Raw genomic sequence first — 18,559 nt, forward strand, 5'->3', positions numbered from 1 at the left:
TATATACAATGTAATATCATAGATCAGTCTCTTTATATCATCATGTATGAAAAATAACCTGGGTAATTCTAAACCGGCTGTCCGCGGAGAGCTAGCCTATGGCAACTGACGTTTTCTTATGTTATTTTACCTGCTGAACAAGAATTTCAAATAATATTTTGCCAGTAGGCTGTAACTAGAATGTAATTGACCCTTGAAAACTGCACGTCTGTACCAGTGGGTCGCACACAGCTCAAGGGTAAATTACAGTTTAGCAGTAGCTGACCGGCAAAATATTACCTTAAACTCTTGTAAAGCAAGTAAAATAACAGAAAAACGTCAATTGCAATAGTCTAGCTCCACTGCACACTATTCGAAGCTTTCGTAAACGGGAAACAAAACATTACCATTTCTACTTTCAACTTTGGTGGCCTCTATAGGTCGCCATGGAAGAACGGCGCTGCGCGCCTTATCTGCATTTTTAAAGATTCCTGCAAGCTCGTATGTTCTGGCAAGAGGTAATTACTTTAAATTCTTGTTCAAGTAAAATAACACAGGAAAACGTCAATTGCCAGTCTCTCGCAGCTCTCGTTAAGCGCAGAAAACCGGCAGCTGCTGATTGGTGAACCGAAAGCTAGCGCATGCGTGTTAAGGCTTAGAATCAGTAGTACTAGTAATGAATGAAAAGTGCCTTTGGAACGGCTCCCACTATCCATTTATTCACCCTTCTTTTTATGCTTGTTTTTCGTGTTCCAAATGACATATATAACAGGAAATACAACAATAAGATACCCAAACCTTTTCCCAAGTTATTTACCCCACCAAAAACTCTGAATTCCCAGTGGGTCCCCCTTACTGTTAGCTATTCTCAGGGTTTTACCACACCAGTTCTAAGATAATTTACTGCTTAATTACAGCCAAGCAACAAAATATTACTTTAAATTCTTGTTCAGCAGATAAAGCTCTATAGAAAAACGTCAACTGCCATAGCCTAGCTCACCGCAGACAGCCGGCTTAGATCTACCATAACCTGGAACTACTGAATTTATTTCAGGTGTGCAGAATGGATTAGAAACCTTCGGAGAGAGGACCTGCTAGGCAAAAGTCCAGATCAGATGAAGTGGCGCAGAGTTTGCAGTGATCATTTTGCCACATCCCAATTCAAAAACCCCAATGACAGGTAATTACAGGGGAATACCCACATTTTATTGTTGTTGACTACAGGCCAATACTGTATTTTGCCACCATGGCTCACCAACTTATTAATAACAAACCATGGATTGTACATGATCACTTTTGTCACACTGTGTTATTCTAGTCTTTTCTGCAGAGTGGAACCTGGAAGAATGTATAGAAGACGATATATTTTAAATTACAGGAAATCTGGGTTGCTGCCAAATAGCATACTGTGGTTGATTGACTGCCCTAACCCCCAAAAGAGTGGTGATGTGAGGAGAAAGCAGCCACACGATCGGGGATGGTCTGCTGCAGTAGAAGACCATGACAGCAGTTCCATGAATGGTAATAAATTTTAACTGTGATAGTTATCTAGCATATGGAATCCTTGCACCTAAAATCAGTATAGCCTCAGTGTGATGATTAAGGATCAAAGATAGTGCTCATGGTGTGTGTTGAGATGTGTGCTATGAAGCATAAACTCAAATTTTTCTAATTTAATTACAGAAACTGCTCAAGCTGAAGCAGAGGTGTCGACACAGCAGTGTGGTTTAAAGAGGAAAGTGCAGGCACTGAGAACAAGGTTGTCAAGACTGCAAAAAGAAGGTGGTCCCAAAGACAGCCATGACACAAGTGTATGCCATAATTAGACAATGTCTGCCACCACTGGCTGCCAAATTTGTCATTGAACAACTGCAGGTCAGTGGAAGACACAAGAATGGCATCCGATGGAGTGACTGCGCGAAAGAGTGTTGCCCTGCAATTGAAGAATGCCAGCCCAAAGGCTTACAGAATCCTTAGTAAAGTGTTCACGCTACCATCCAAAAGCACGCTGGTTGATTTACTTAATAAGATCAGCATTGAAGAAGGCTGGCATGATTCTGTTCTGTACATGTTGCAGCACAAATGGAGGATTGAAAAATCCTACTGACAAACTGTGTCTATCCTTTGATGAAATGGCTCTTCAAGAAAATGTGTCATCAGATTCAGTAGAAGGCCTAGACTGTGATGGTTTGACAGCCAATCATGCAGGGGTCTTCATGCTGAGGAGCATAACTGGCAAATGGAAGCAACCCATTGGATATTTCCTTAGTGCAGGATCTGTGAAACCTTAAGTACTGAAGACAAGAGTACTTGAAGCTGTGTGTGAAACATGTCATGAACACAGGACTGATCCCAGTTTGCTTTTTGTCACAGACCAAGGCACAAACAATTCCGCAGCAGTGAAACAACTTGGTGTTACTCCCACACACCCATACTTTGAAGTAAACAACAACAAAGTGTACTATCTGTATGACACACCTCACCTGATCAAAAGTGTGAGAAACAATTTACGGAACCATGGGTTTCTTATTGGAGACAAACTGGCTGACTGGTCACATATAGCTGAGCTGTACAAGCACGACTCCAGTAGGCCAATAAGGATGTGCCCACGGCTCACTAGAGACCACATATTTCTCACGCCTTTCTCCACCATGAAAGTATCGCTTGCAACACAGGTAATTATTAAAAATTACATAAGGTTATAATTACAAAATCACTTTATAACATTACATATCCTCACGCTTTACCATGAATGTATATTATGTTTGATCTTTGCAGGTTTTGATGACCCTGGTGGACCTCAGCAGACTCGGTGAGGGAGCCCGAGTCACTTCACAGTTTGTTGAAACTTTCAACATAAACATCATGTTGAAACTTTCAACATGATGTTTGACTGCTTTAACAGTGGTTAATACAGACCTCTACAAGATTCCCACATGCCGTTGCTACAGGAGTGTCGAGAATGGCTTGGCACCATAGTTTGTGCCAACAAAAGTGGAGGTCTCCCCAGTCTTAGTGGTTGGAAACACAATCTGACAGCCATCCAGCCACTTTGGGAAGATCTGAAGAGTAGGTTACTCTTTATTTGCACAATATTGTATATCATAATTAATCTGTACATCCCTGAATATTAACAGGTAAATAATTAATAGTGACCCAGTGTTACCTTTGCAATTCTGTTGTATTAAGAACTTTAATTGTAAGTTCTAGGCATGGGAGCAGAAAGCCTGTCTACACGTTATCTTAGAGCATTTCTTCGCTGTGATCCATAGTAAAGGGGGCATCATGACAACCCAAATGCCTGTAACTTTCGCTGTGATTACAGGCAGGGAGTGCTTGATTGTGTTATGGCAGCAGGGGCCAACACTAACACCAAACGAACAGAAACCCACATCCTGCTTCAGTTGGGCAATCTCTTCCAGTCAGGAGCCCCAGACTACTGCCAGGTGCCCAGCCATAGATGAAGCCAGCCAGGTGTCAGATCCACAGGTCAGCCAGGTGTCAGCTCCACAAATCAGCCAGGTGCCAGTCCTAGGTGGAGCCAGCCAGCTGTCAGCTCTGCAAGTCAACCAGGTGCCTGTCATAGGTGGAGCCAGCCAGGTGTCAGCTCTGCAAGTCAACCAGGTGCCAGTCCTAGGTGGAGCCAGCCAGGTGTCAGCTCTGCAAGTCAACCAGGTGCCTGTCCTGCCAACCAGGTGTCAGCTCTGCCAAGTGCCTGTCAGCCAGGTGCCTCTGCAAGTCATAGCCAGTGGAGCCAGCCAGGTGTCAGCTCCAGTCAGGTCCAGCCAGGTGTCAGCTCTGCAAGTCAGCCAGGTGCCTGTCATAGGTGGAGCCAGCCAGGTGTCAGCTCCGCAAGTCAGCCAGGTGCCTGTCATAGGTGGAGCCAGCCAGGTGTCAGCTCTGCAAGTCAGCCAGGTGCCTGTCATAGCCAGCCAGGTGTCAACTCTGCCAGCCAGGTGCCTGTCAGTGGAGCCAGCCAGGTGCCTGTCATCAGCCAGGTGGAGCCAGCCAGGTGTCAGCTCTGCAAGTCAGCCAGGTGCCTGTCATAGGTGGAGCCAGCCAGGTGTCAGCTCCGCAAGTCAGCCAGGTGCCTGTCATAGGTGGAGCCAGCCAGGTGCCAGTCATTGCTGGTTTGTGTGATCATCATTACATAGCCCAGCCTGTTAGCTGCGAATACACTGCTAAGCCAGCATTCAAATCCAGACGGAAGAAGGTAAAATTTCTAGCAGTATAAGTACTGTTATTTTTTTTTTTTTTTTTAAAACAGACTGCCTTGAAAATCTAGAGGACATTAGCCACAGACTAAATTTTGCGAAGGTTTAGTTAAATGGTACCATATAGACCTGTATGCTTTACTCTATTTTGCAGAAGTCTTCAACAGCTAGCTCATTTAGTAGTAGTGATCAGAGCCCAGGAGAATCAGAAACTCCCATGGACACCTCTGCAGTTCAGGTATGCACAAGTCAGATATTACGTACTGTAATACCTAAGCCAGTATTAAGTGACAAACTTTTCAATATTATAGTAGTCTGATTTTGTAAATTTCTGGACTTTCAGGCAGATGAAAGCCTAGGCCCATCAAGCCAGTGCTTACCAACCCCAAAAGAAACGTGCAGCGATGTTGCATGAGCCACAGTTGGATGTTACAGAGGCAAAATATAGCAGTATACCTAGCAGGCTACCTCTGTTGCAGAGCTGTCAAGAAATACCCATGTGATACTTGCTGTGCTATGTGGGCAGCCACCGACGAAGAGAGAATTCAACTGGCAGAGAAGTACACATTCTTCAGGTGCAAGAATTACACCATTGATAGAGACCTACTGTTTCCACCAAGCTGCTTATCTTCACAGAGTCGATGGAGTGTGTATTCAGAGAAATGTATCCCAATGTTTTGCAAAAGCTAACCGCAGCAGCTTCCAATGTCAACTGTGATCTTTTGTGTACAGGTACACCTTCATGTTCTCAAAGTGTAGAGTTTATGAAGCAATTGTATGTTACAATGAGACTAAAATATCAACTGAAAATCAAGATAAAGCATCCAAAGAAAAGAAATTACGTAAAAACAGAAAACTATTGAAAATTTCCCATAAATGAAGTATTTTAACAGGTCTTCACACTGACAGATAAGTATAGCCCTGTTTAACTCGATTAAGCTTGGTGTGTGTTAATGCTTTTTGGTGGTGGACTGGTGGTGATTTTAATGCTAAACAGTGTGTGCTATGTGTATGTGTTGATGCCTTTGGTAGTGGTACGTGATTAGTAATTAAATACTACCTATTTCCAATAGGTTGTGTGCAGAGACATAGCATTTTGTACATATCTTGCTAAGGCATGGTATTTGTGAAGGCTTGACATTTTGCTAGCATGTTCTTCTCCTGGGGCCTATTATATCTGCCATCATTTAATGACACTGAAGTACAATAATTACTTTTCCAGATGCAGTCCTTTCACAGGTAATTTTACATAGCCTAAATGTTTGAAAATATGCATTTTATTTTACAGAACTTTTAATAAAATTGTTTAAACATTTATGGGTTATTTTTGTTTATACACTAAATATACCACATACATGTCTGTAAGAATATCTGAGAATAATAAAATTTTTATCCCACTAAGTAATTAACTAAATAGGTATTATTTGGAGCAAAGTCTGTTCTGCTGATCTAGTCACATTTAGCTGTGATGTATCTGAGTGGTCCTCTTACTGTTACATACTTATATAGGCCTATTTGTACCCCCTTATTTTCTGATATACGTCCATAAAATGAACAATCATAAAAGCTGTCAAATAAATAAACATTGGCAGTTTGTTGTGTTCCAGTATAAAGACAAACTGCTGGCCCTACAGTGGGTTGCAGTGCACTCAGAGCATGTGTTTACAAAACATTGCTGTCACTGCAGCTCCAGTTACACACAATCAAAATGGCGGCCAAATTACGCTGCACATAGGAAGTCGGACCTCTCTATGGTTCTCTCTGGTATATAGTCTACATAATATGCACATCCTGCATGTGTACATTGTAAAATATGATGCTGTAATGTATAAAACTGCTGTATAATTTGGACATTAAAACCAAATTTGGGGATTGTAACAATGACAGTTCCAAAACATTTTTCCCTTCAGAGTAAATAGTACTTCATGTCTCTGAAAGTGTGATTTAAGCTATAATCCCCAAATTGACTTTTTTCAGTTACAAAGGACAACCTTGTGACAACACCAAAAGCTGAATTACAGAAATACTAGCGTCTTCCGAACCTGGGCATTTAAAATATCTATATAATAACTCAAACAGCAACAACCAGTTCTTTTATCCATATGGCAAAATTTCAAAATTACCTGAAATTGAACAAATTTTACATAACTTTAATCCAACAAGGCATACAAGAAAATTTTGTTCAGAAAACTTGTCACAACTGCTCTCTCTCTGAGAGAACAACAACCAACCAACTCTAAAACTTTCTTAAAATAAAAATTCAAACTCTCAAGTATCTTAGCAAAACTGCTTGTCTAAATAAAATAAAAATTCCAGCAAAATTACTCTTGTCTAGATAAATATACCATTCTAGTCAAAGTGTTGGTTAAAACGAGGCTTTTTTGTCCGCCTCTACAGTAACAGTACTGTATGTGTATTCCTCACTGGCTGAGGCTTTACTGAAATTGCTAATGTTTCGAGAGGAAAATGCTATTTCGTTTTTACAATATGGTGCTAATTTAAAGTAGTTAGTTTTAAGCAAGCATTGTCTCCACCAGCTTCTCCATGAGATCTGACCGGGAAATTGTTCTCTGTGGTACTTCAATGCCTCAATTCTCTAGTCTACTTCTACATATAATACACAACTTCCCACTTAAGCATCTGTTAATCTTTGTGCCAAAATGCTATGCAGTTAAGAGCTCAACTAAAAATCTTTCAAAGTGTGCAAGAATGTTGTTGGTCTGGTATATTTTTCATATGCTATTCTTATGACTAAGGCAATTTCTTGCAGATTCAGAATGCCACAAACTTCAAGATAAAACACTGAACATTTTGTGAACCACAATGCCTTTGGAGTCTTGTTTAAACGTTTTCAGATTAGAAAAATCATGAGACTTAGAACAAATACAAATTGTTGTACAAAGTAAAACTTAAAGGAAGCAAATTACTGCGAAGATAATGTTGACTTTTCACATTAAATAACTGACAGCAATGCACTGAAAGTAGTTATGGCAATTAAAGTACTGTACTGTAATTCTAACAAAGAACATTCAAGTGGGTGGCTATAAAATTTTCTTAGACAAAGTGCAATTAATTTTTTGCAGTTAACTATGACCTCGAGAAAATTGAGTGTATTACTTAATAGCACCATCAGCTACATGGCAACTGAATTGAAGAAAAGTTATGTTTTGCACAGATGGGGTGTAACAACAAATTATGGTACTATATCATATTACATTAGGTTCAAGGATGTTTAATATTTATGCCAATCAAGCTGATTTCAATGGAGAGAGAAAGAGAAAGAATGTGTTATTGCAGTTAAGTGAGACTTCATATAATACGGGTGCCTTTTGAGCAATTTCTTCTCATCATTTATAATGAACGTAAAGGGTATTTGTGCATGTTTTAGCTTTTGAATGGATTCTTCTCAAAACAAGGAAATTTCACTTAAGAGTTTACCAATTATCAAACTTTTGAAACCACATAAATCATGTGTGACTTTCATCAGTATTAGAAGGATTGCATACACATAGCATGATTTTTGCTTTTTTCTACCACAAGTTCAGTGTGAAGTCCTAAAGGTTTGCAGATTTTAAAAGGGTACTGGGATATGACACCCATGGGCCTGACCTAGCCAAACTGAAGGGGAACTCAGAAACAAAAGGTGGAACAGAACATCACATGAGAACCGGATGTGTTGCACTTCTGAAAACTCCTACCAACCGAATATTTCTTGAGAAGCTGTCTTAGTTTCTTCACTTATTTTACCTCACTGGAAAAACAAAACTTGATATTTACTTCACTGTAGCATAAAAATCCCCTCCCCCTGTTTTTACATTACTGAAGAACAAAACTTGAATTCTGTTTAATTGCAGGAGTAAAATCTACAAACATTCCAGATTTTGGGGTCTTTCTAATAAGTAATAACGTCTGCTAAAAGATCCTATATTATATAGCCCACACTTGAACACTTTCTAGGTATCTTACAGTTAACAGCAATCCCATATCTTTCCTAACCTAAACTAACCTGTACTTCACACTGAACATTCAATTCAAGAGACTGATCTCAAAATGTATTGTACCTAAAATGGGAGCATAGCAAAAAATAATCATAACAATGTAGCTGATACGTACAGGAGACCGGTAAGTTAGGGACCATTATGTTGAAGTGTTACTGTACCTCATTAAATAACAAAACTTAAATTTTTGCTTCTCAGCAAAAACTCCCACATTTTCTTCTTTAATGGAGCATATATCCGTAGATTTTACTTCTTCAATGAGGTAAGAACTCTAGTTTTGTTCTTAAGCGAGTTAAAACAGTTGAAGAAACTAAGATGGCTAGTTAGGAAGAGACCAAATGACTTGGATGTAGAGCAAAAAAGCAGAAAGCAACACAGCTAAGGACCAAAGGAACTGCCTCAAAGAGCCTTTAGCCCTAACTTTTATAGACTGCATAAGGCATACTGCATACGGTATCCACTTAACAGTAAAAAGTTTTTGAAGGACATTCAACGCCAAAGTAAAACTACGTAACAGGACAAGAAATAATAAACCTGACAATAGGGGAAAGTAAGTTTCAACAAACCAAAATTTCTCTGAAAAAAACTGGTGACATGGCAAGTGCTGTATTTTTACTGCAGCTTTAAGTTCCAACTGTGATGAAATGTCAAGAGGTAAAATACAGTTTTATATTACCTTATATATATATATATGGCATCTAAAAAAAATATATGTATGAAGAACAAAAATCTAAAAACACGATACCTAAAAACTGGCATAATGACCTAGTGCCAACGTCAAAATGCATCCATCTTACAAGCAAAGCAACAAACAGCAAACACAATACCATGAGTAAAATCCCAGGAAACAATAGTCATTTGTGGACAGACAAACACGGACAAATGAATGCTATAAAGCATTCATTGGATGTGATGTCTAAATGAAAATGAATGCTAAAAAAAGTTACCATTGCAGAAAACAAAGTAACTAAAGAATGAACAACCCTCAAAAAAGGGATTTGAAAACCACAACTAAAGGAACTTTGTGAATTGTTATTTTCAATATAAACAGAGTTTAACCAGACCATTGAAGCAAATGAGAAAAACGAGCAGAATTAAAATTAGCCAAGGAAACTGAAATCACATATATAACCTAAAGGCACAAATCTTTTGACAAAGTAGTGAAAGAGAAGCAAGTTTAGAATAACAATGAAATTACAAAACATTAAAAGGCACATACAAGGGCTGTTCACACGAATAAGATAGTGAGCAAAAGGGGGCTTACATTCCATATGAAACTGCACAAGAGGGCAAATGTCTTGTGGTAGTTTACTTGCATGACAACAAGTAGTAAAAATGGTAAAAAGGGTCTTCATCTATTGCTACAGGAATCACATTTTTCCAAATGGGACTGCGTATAAGTAGGTTCCCTTACTTTAGCCAGGTACAACCAGTCACTGCCTGATGTACTAAATATTTGTTAACTTGACTGAAGGATAATACCCACTGAAAAGTCTGCCTTGGGCTTTGTTGTGGATGTTCAGGACTAGTTTTAGTCATCACACACTCAATGGAATCCAGAAGATTAACTTGCATGCAGGTATCACCTCAAATGCATCCTAGGCCGCCTTGGAATTTACAGTGTGGAATCGGCCATCAAAGTTAATATAATAGTTCAGGCTTTCCCTCGAACACTGGTTTCAACAAGCAATCTGCAGGACCCAGTAAACTAGGCCAGACCTAACCTACCACCCACAGCCTTGGTATTGATGTGAACTAGGCCTACATATGCAACATCTCTGCAAGCAAGAGAGAAAATTGTATTTGGCTAGTAGGCCAAAACTTTTGAAGACACAGCATTCAAGCTATCGAGTTGTTTCAGAGATTAAAGATGCAAAAGCACCAACACTCAAGAAACTAAAGGCATCAGAGCAAGTGATGACATAACAGAGCTACTTGAAAAAAAAAAAACTTAACCATCAAATAAGAGGCCTGTTGGATGGCCTGAATTGAGCCTCAAAAACGAAACCCTGATAACTCTGACCAGATCTCCAACTTGAAAAAACAGGATCAAGCAATTGCAATTACAGTATCAGCCTCCTACTGGTAACCCAGAGTGAAATTAGTGGAAAAGAAACTTACCAACCAACACACACAAAAGCATGGTAAAGTTGAAGGCTCTTAATTTATCATCCACATGAACAAACTTCCTTACTCAAGTAATTGCATAAGAACAACAATTATTCTACTTCAAAACACAACTCTGTGGAACAAAGAAAACCCACAACTTAAAGTCAGTTATCCTCAAGACAGCTTGGTAACAGTGGAAAGACAAGTATATACTAGGTAAATACTAAGTTTATACTTAGCAAATGACTACTTGGTGGTCTGCCAAAAGGAAATGAAGAAGGCCAGAATGTTAGTAAAATACAGATATGATGGTAAACCAAAACTTATAAAAAAATTTAAATGTTTAAAACCATCAAATTTCTTATAAAGGACTGAACTAATCACTTGAACATTTAGCCAAGATGCACACTACCTTTTTACAAACAGTGAGGTTGAAGAAACCACAAATATAATTTGTTAAAAAAAATGATCAAAATATCAACATAATGACACTTTTGCACCTGATAAAATACACACAATTACTGAATAAAAGTTCAGCATATATGTCAATGCCTAGCATATACAGCATATAGATTCATTCAATATTATTAGTATGTAAATCAATAAAAAAAAACTGACATATTAATTGAACTAATTTCAGCAAAATTCAATATAAAACTTATGCAGACTATCTTCAACTTCTACACCAACAGAACTAAACCAATGGCTTCAATGTTTAGCATTATTAATCAACAGTTTAACCAACCCACTGAGGTGACATTAACTCATACAGCTCACACAAAATGTTGGTTTTCATTTTCATACAAGATCTCACTTAACATGTTGCAACTCATTCAAAATTTAATTACAGGATTAACGGAAAATAAAGATTTGGCCCAATTTCTTTCACAAATGTTGGTTGGGAGTTGAAGAATCAGTAAAGATACATCAGATTCCAAGCTTGAATGAGGGACAAAACACAACTTGCAGATTTGAAACTTTTTCAAGAGTGCAAAAATGAACTAAGTTTCCGTTAATTTCTGACTGGATATCTCTCTCTAAAAAGAAAAACCTTCATCTTGAACATGTTTGTCCTCGTGGATCTTCACAGATGGTGACTGCCTTCCTCAAACAAACTGTAATAAAAAAAAAGGATTTAAAAACTGTCACATAATTTGTGCATTCAAGTGAACATTTTAATATCATTACTGTATTCACAACAGGAAACCATTCACATGAAAAAAAAAAAGACAAGGCCATTAAATTTATCATAAATTTGCAAAGAATAAATGTCCTTGTCTAGACATAAAGCAAGAGAACAATTTTGATTAAAGCCAAATCAAAGAACAGATGATTATATACACAATGGGCAATGATAAATACATAAAATGATGGGTACTGTGCCCACAACTTTTAACATAAACAGCATCAAGACCATTCAGCCCTTTTCGGAAACCTGAATAAGAGAAACACAGTGTTGGCCAGTGCATCATATCAACACCTCACAAGGAATAAGACACTCTTGCTTGGCAAAGCAAGTAAATAAACAAATTGGAAGGCAGAAGCAGAAATCCAGTTATTAAACTATTCCAAAACAATTCACTCATTCCAGTGTTTGTAGTACCTCAACAGTTTTCAACACCTGAGGTTGTTCCTCTCAAAATACCAACAAGAATTTGTCATGGGAAAATAGAGTAATTTCTTATTGGCCATAATTCTGTAAAAAAGCAACAAACAGAATAGGAAACTGAAAATAACAGCAATCTGCACCAGTGGTTAATTAGAGGCATGGAAATGTTTAATTATGCAATGAGCCAATTGCTTTTTATGTACATTAGTGGAGCTTGATGTTTAACAGCAAATTCAAATAAGAATGTACTGAAGACATTTTGATTAAATCAATGCACAAAGGTTAATTAAATGACTGTATATCCTGGGTTACCTCAAGATGGCTATAATTTTGCCACTTGGCGACCACATAGCCAACACTTTTGAATGAATAAAGGTTGTCTGCCTTAGAACCATGGCTTCCCTATCTAGTCATCAAATAACCTGGCTTCGAATAGTACATTTAAACAAAATTTCTGTTACTTTTTATACATTTGATTCAATTTAACATTTGCAAATCAGTCTCCCCAATTAAAAACTTAGGTAAAGCTATTATTATGATAATCAGATACAGAAATCTTTATAATAAAATTAATTTTTCAAATACATACCTCTCTGTTATGATAGTTGTAATTTCCGCATCAAGCGGGAGGATGATGGAGTGTGAAAACTAAAAAAATTGATAGGATCATTTAGTTTGAACTGTCTTGTAACCCATCCCTTTGGGTGATTCAAGCCTCTTTTTTTATCATTGTTTCTTCTCCATCCACGAGTGGGGAGGTTGGGGATGATACATAACACAGGTATTTAAAAAATAAATTTTATTATAAAAATTTGTTTCTGAAATGAATCTCACCTCTGTATTATGATAGCTGGTTTGCACACTGAAGAGGAGGAGGGAAAAAGGTGTGAGGACTAATAATTAAAACCCCCGAGGATACAACAAAATTCCACCAGGAATAAGGCACTTCTTACCTAATGATTAGGATCCATCCGCTAATAATGTTGCCAAGAGAGGAATAATTCATTAGGCTGCAAGGACCTCTGAAAGATGCTGGAGGCTCCTTGCAAGGGATACCACTCTCAAAGTGGAACAAAAGGCCTTGTGCCTAGGCCAGCAGAGCAAAGACAGTAAATGAATGAAGACTCTTACCTATCTCAAAATGGCACCTTACTGCCGAAAAAAATTTCCTGTGTAAATAGGAAAGGCTAGAGTATATCTACCATAATCATTCAGGAGTCGAACTCCCATCATACAAGGGGCAAAAGTGCTCTGCATGATTTGTACTGAATCTCAACATCTTGAAAATAGTGAGAGGCAAATATGGAGTTACATCTTCACTGGGCTACACTGACAACACTCACGGTTCGAAATTGAAGATAGCTGTCACTGCTCTCACCTAGCGAAGCTTACCTTCAGGAGTGGTAAGAAAGAGGGGTCTAGATTAGTGTGTGCCTCCTTGGCCAGGTTCTCAAACAGAGAGGTCATGGCAATTTTTGCCATAGGTCAATCCAATTTAGAAAGCTGTCTGAGGTCCCTAGTCCTTTGCCTTTAGAAAACGAGAAAGAGCCCAAGACCTAATATTCATTCTTTGCCTTGAAGTAGGGCAAGAAGGAAGGACTGTCCCTTAGGAAGTAAAGGCCACACTGAAGGAGAAATCCTGGAGTTCACTGACAGTAAAAACCAGTCTTAATCATTAAGTTTTTTAACGAAAGCTGAGTTTAAGGGTTTAAATAGAGGCATACTTAAATACATTAGCATTACATTATGTTTAATCGGACATTAAGAAATCTAGATTTAAGAAAATAAAGGCTTCCTTAATGTCCAGGTTAACAGAGAGATCCAAACCAGAATGTCTTAATACGGATGCTAATGTGAAGCAACACCCTTTAATAGCATGAACAGACAAACCTTTAATGTAGTGCAAATTAGTAAAGAACTTCATTCGGTTATTATAGAGGTATCTGTCCCAGACATCCTCTTGGAAAAGCACCAAGCTCTAAAGACTGACCACAGTCTCTCATACAGTGCATTAGTTGATTGCTTCTAAAATTAATGATTGCTCTTCTCCACTCCTTGGGAAAACCTCTTATTCACAATACTGTAGACAATCACGAGTATCCACATGGTCAGCTGAAGCAAGGAAGGTTCTGGTGAAACCTCATGCATCCAGGGAGCATGAGAAGATCTATCCTTAGTGGTTATGGTCACAGGAATTCTATCAGCTGAGACAGAAAATTTGGAACCATTTCCTGCATGGCACCTATGCATGAGTCACCAAGGTTATGTGCGAATTCGCTGTTAGCCAGAATTTGTATGAAACCTTTGAATCATAGCCAAAGGGGAAAGTTTAGAGGTCCAGATAAAACCAGTCCAACAGCATGTATCTACTGCCCGAGCTTTTGGAGCCTGAACTGGCAGACAAAAGTAGAATCTTGTGGCAAAGAGATCTAGAACTCCCATCGACCCTTGCCGACTTGTGGATGCAAAATCCATTCCAAAGACATAACTTGATCCTCCCGCTTCAGCTGATCTGCTACATTTCGTGGCACAAGTGAGGAAAACAGAAATATTCCTTCCTTCCACCCAGGTGAAAATGCAACTTGATCAGGAACAAAACTGAATTTGTGCCTCTTAATTATTATTATTCAGAAGATGAAACTTATTCCTATGGAACAAACCCACAGGGGCAATAGGCTTGAAATTCAAGCTTCCAAAGAATATGGTGTTCATTAGGAAGAAGTAAGACAAGGTAGAGGGAAATACAGAAAGAAGAGATCCTACTTACTTAAAGAGAAAAAATCTATTAAAATGCAAGGAGAATATATTAGGGTAGTAATGTATGGCATCTTTGCTTAAACTTCTTAAGTTCCAATTACACGGCATCCTCTGGGAGGTTGTTCCACAGTCCAATGGTGTGAGGAATAAAGGACCTCTGGAACTGAGAAGTTCGACAGCGAGGCACATTTACTGCATATTAGTGGTGCTGATCAGCAAATCAGGTTGCTCTTGGCAAGTAAAGGGGAACAGGGATCAAATGTGGGTGGAAGATCTCTGTTGAAATACAGCTTATGGAGAAGTAACAAACAAGAGACCATCCGTTGATGGTCCAAGTCATGACTGCTACTATAGGAAACAGAAACCTACCACCACAAACCATTCTAAGAGATAAATCTCTGGCAGAAGCAGATATCCACACCAGAGAACAGTATTCTAGTTGTGGTAGGCTAAGTTTGGGTTTGTATGAATTAATTGTTATGTTTTTGCTGTTGTGATGTTTTTTTTATTTGACTGAATTTTTTGTTTCCCTATTAAGTTTATTGTGTGTATATGTTGTTTATGAATGTGTTATTGGTGTATGATTGTTTAATTAATCGTTATTTTTACTTTTTTATTTGCAGTTTGCTTGTGCAAGTGTGTAAAAATAGGAGCAGCTCCCCTTCACCTGAACTGTGAGAGCAATTCACCTTTAATAGGAAGTCTTAACCCAGCTTGGATTCCTAACATGATTCCATCCACCTGAACTGGGAGGATGTGCTGGATAAGATGATCCTTCAGTTTTGAGATCCAGAAACCTTCAAGTGTAAGGGTAGTAATTTCGTTTTAATTGGCTGGAGGCACTACTTGTGTGAACTAGGGGCAAAGTGTCATTTCAGTTGTTAGGGAGCCGGAGGCCCTGTGAGCATAAGGAGTAGGTGCTGGGGTGACCAGTGTTTACAGTGTGGGAGAACTCTGAACAGTGGAAAAGTTAGACAGATATAAGTTAATTGGTCCCTCAAACATTGCTGTTGACTTTGGTCATAAGCAGTCTGCTAAACTCGTGGCAATTAATTGTTTTTTCCAGGCCAATTTTCAACACGACTGGAGATTATCAGAACTTATTTATGTGAAAGACATTGGGGATAAGAGTATGTGACTTTTATTTTGAACCAGAAGTGTTTGAGATTGTATGTTGGTCATGTTTACTAAACTTATATTTAAGGTAATTAATTAGGTTAAAGTTTTTTTGATGGTCATTGTAGTTTTAAGATTGATAAATTAGGTTAACATTCTTTTTGATGGTCACTGTAGTATTACGGTAATAAATTAGGTTAAGGAAAGTCGAGTTTCATTTAATAACCTCCAAATCTGTTCCCATCATACTGCCCCAATTGTGTACAATAAAAAGCACAAATGAGCTTAAAACAGGTTGCCCTGATTTTATCACTGTCATAAATATGTGAGACCTTACGAACAATACCTAACTTTAGTGCAGCATTTGCTGAAACTTTCATTAGATGTTTCTCAAAAGTTAGATGTCAGTCAAATATACACCTAGAATAGTTAAAAGCTTCAGACTCATTCAGCAAAGTTCCATCCACCTGAAGGGGAGGATGGGGTGAGAAATCTGAACAAGATCTGCTAATCAATAGTGTTTTTGTTTTACTGGAGTTCAGCCTCATACCCCACTGATTACTCCATTCCCTGATCCGGTCCAAGTCCCAGTTGAAGCTGAGGGCAGCTTCATTTCTCATAAGTGGAGACCTGGCTGTGCATCATTGGCATACTGAACAATCTTGTTTTCCAGGCCAACAACCATATCACTTGTATACACTAAAAATAACAATGAACCAAGAAGATTACCTTGTGGAACTCCAGACAAAATAGGTCTTGGTTCACTAAAGATCCCATCCACAGCAACTTGCTGCTGCCTACCTGTAAGGAAATCCTGAGTCAACCTAAAACATATCCACCCACTCCAAGATTCTTTACTTTAAAAATAAGTGCCTTGTGATTTACTAAATCGAAAGCAGCACTAAAGTCTATCTGAATTACTCTGCACTCAAAACCCTTATCAAGGTTCCCTTGCAAATGGCCTGTCAAGTCAGATACCTAACTGTCATATTGACTCTTGGCTAATTCCTTTAGATTACACATACTTATATAGTGCTTAAAAATAAGTTTTCAGCAACTTTGGAGAGCACAGGAATTTCTTGTCCTGTATGGTTACTGCAGTCTGCAGATATGGCAGCTCTTTGGAACAAAAACTGGTTAATTTTGGGCTCATTTTGTACTACATGACATAAAATTTATAGAATCTTGTCATGGTAAATTCCTTCAAGTTTCCTTTTTAAGGAATTATTGTAATTGCTCTCGGCTGTATGGTAGGTTCTATTCGCAGCATGGTGAGACTCAACAAAAATGGTTAATTTTCGTACGATTTTGTCTCCATGCATTGAATTTGGTCCGTTTGTCATGGTAGGCTTGTCTACATGTATCATCAAACCATGGCTGGTCATCTGTCCTAAATTTGATGACCTTTCTAGGGATATACCTTGTTAAAATAGCCATCAGCATTTCATTTAACTTCTTCTTGGGATCAGGATCTAATATAGCATCTGAAATATTAAGTGCCTGAAAAGATTCAATAATGCAATCCCAATTGGCTCTGGATTTTAGCCAGACAGTTTTTCCAATAGTGGCATTAGGAATATACTGATTGAGATATATCTCAATGGTGCAATGATCAGAAGTGCCTGTATATTCACAGACCTTGGACTTCACAATAGCTGGAACATCTGTGAATATGAGGTCTAATCTATTACCAGAAACATGCATGGGTTCCTCAATTAGCTGGACAAAATTGGAGGATACACAGAACTCAAGAGCAGACTGGCCATGTTGATCTGTGGAACTTGAATTTAGCAACTCACTGTGCTTTGCATTACAGTCTCCACAAATAAAAATTTTGAATCCTGTGACTGAGCCAAACTGATCCTTTCCCATAGACAGTCATATATGAATTGATGATATCTGGATTGCAGAGAACAGAACTACGTAAACATTGTAGAACTTACTGAAAATTTTAAACTAAATAAATAAAGAACTTCATGGCAATTACACTCCAAATTTTTCTGACAATAAATAGGTTGTCCAGACTTGGTGTATTCAGCCACACCTTGCACATGTGGGATGTTACAATGATAAATAAAGCCAAGGCCATCAAAACCCTGGGATTAAAAACTCAACCTTTGACTTGTTACTACTTACAAGAGTCTCAGATAAAAACATCAAAATGTAGTTATGGGCATGACTCTGGATATCAAGAAAATTTGACCTTAAGCCTCAAATATTTGAGTAAAATACTTTGCAATTTATCTTACTGTAATGAGTAATAGGCCCAGGGTTCAGCTCCACATCTCCCGAAAGATCAACGTCTCCTGAAAGAATTAAAATTAACATCATAAAATCTGTATTGAAACTAATAAATAGACTTATAACAACAGTAACATTGTAAAATTCAACAGAACAAAAAACAATACCATCAACAACAACAGAATTTCCATGTCCAAAAATTCTGTTGAAAGTATAAATAAATGTGTCTTATGTCCTCGAAAAAAAAGGGCAAATGAAATCCACCAGGTTTGCCACAACAAATGGGGGAGGACAGTCAGGATGGATTTAGAAATAAAATGCTCAATAGGAAAAGATCAGGTAAAGATGATGGCACTTCCCTGATAATCCACCAAGCAACTTTTGCTTTCTCATCAGCCTGTCCTACACTTTTCGAAAAAAAAAAAAAAAAGTGAACGAAAAATATGATAAATGCCTGATTGTAACCTCAGGCAAGGGAACTCAAACCCAAGACCATGGAAGGCCAAGGTACAATGGGTATGGCACAGTCCAAGGTT

The 18,559-nt window shown here is 38.2% G+C and overlaps 1 protein-coding gene and 2 long non-coding RNA genes across 3 annotated transcripts in view; 2 read left to right on the top strand and 1 right to left on the bottom strand.

The window, feature by feature from the left end:
- LOC136830547 (uncharacterized) overlaps positions 1-2,043 on the top strand; it is a 28,023-nt gene extending 25,980 nt beyond the window's left edge. The window contains exons 2-4 of the mRNA XM_067090058.1: positions 1,034-1,159; positions 1,358-1,500; positions 1,663-2,043. Coding sequence (XP_066946159.1) covers positions 1,095-1,159; positions 1,358-1,500; positions 1,663-1,805 — 351 coding nt within the window. The 5' untranslated portion in view covers positions 1,034-1,094 and the 3' untranslated portion in view covers positions 1,806-2,043. The remainder of the gene's footprint in view (positions 1-1,033; positions 1,160-1,357; positions 1,501-1,662) is intronic.
- Positions 2,044-2,132: 89 nt separating this feature from the next.
- LOC136830934 (uncharacterized) lies at positions 2,133-3,652 on the top strand. Its single transcript, XR_010850765.1, has 3 exons — positions 2,133-2,654; positions 2,758-3,048; positions 3,184-3,652. It is a non-coding gene; the product is annotated as an uncharacterized lncRNA (long non-coding RNA).
- Positions 3,653-5,756: 2,104 nt separating this feature from the next.
- On the bottom strand, positions 5,757-18,111 carry LOC136830548 (uncharacterized). The gene is made up of 3 exons (XR_010850654.1): positions 18,032-18,111; positions 8,868-11,415; positions 5,757-7,309 (listed from the first exon to the last, which is right to left on the bottom strand). It is a non-coding gene; the product is annotated as an uncharacterized lncRNA (long non-coding RNA).
- Positions 18,112-18,559: the final 448 nt, after the last annotated feature.

This window comes from Macrobrachium rosenbergii, chromosome 47, assembly GCF_040412425.1.
Source record: "Macrobrachium rosenbergii isolate ZJJX-2024 chromosome 47, ASM4041242v1, whole genome shotgun sequence".
NCBI lineage: Eukaryota > Metazoa > Arthropoda > Malacostraca > Decapoda > Palaemonidae > Macrobrachium > Macrobrachium rosenbergii.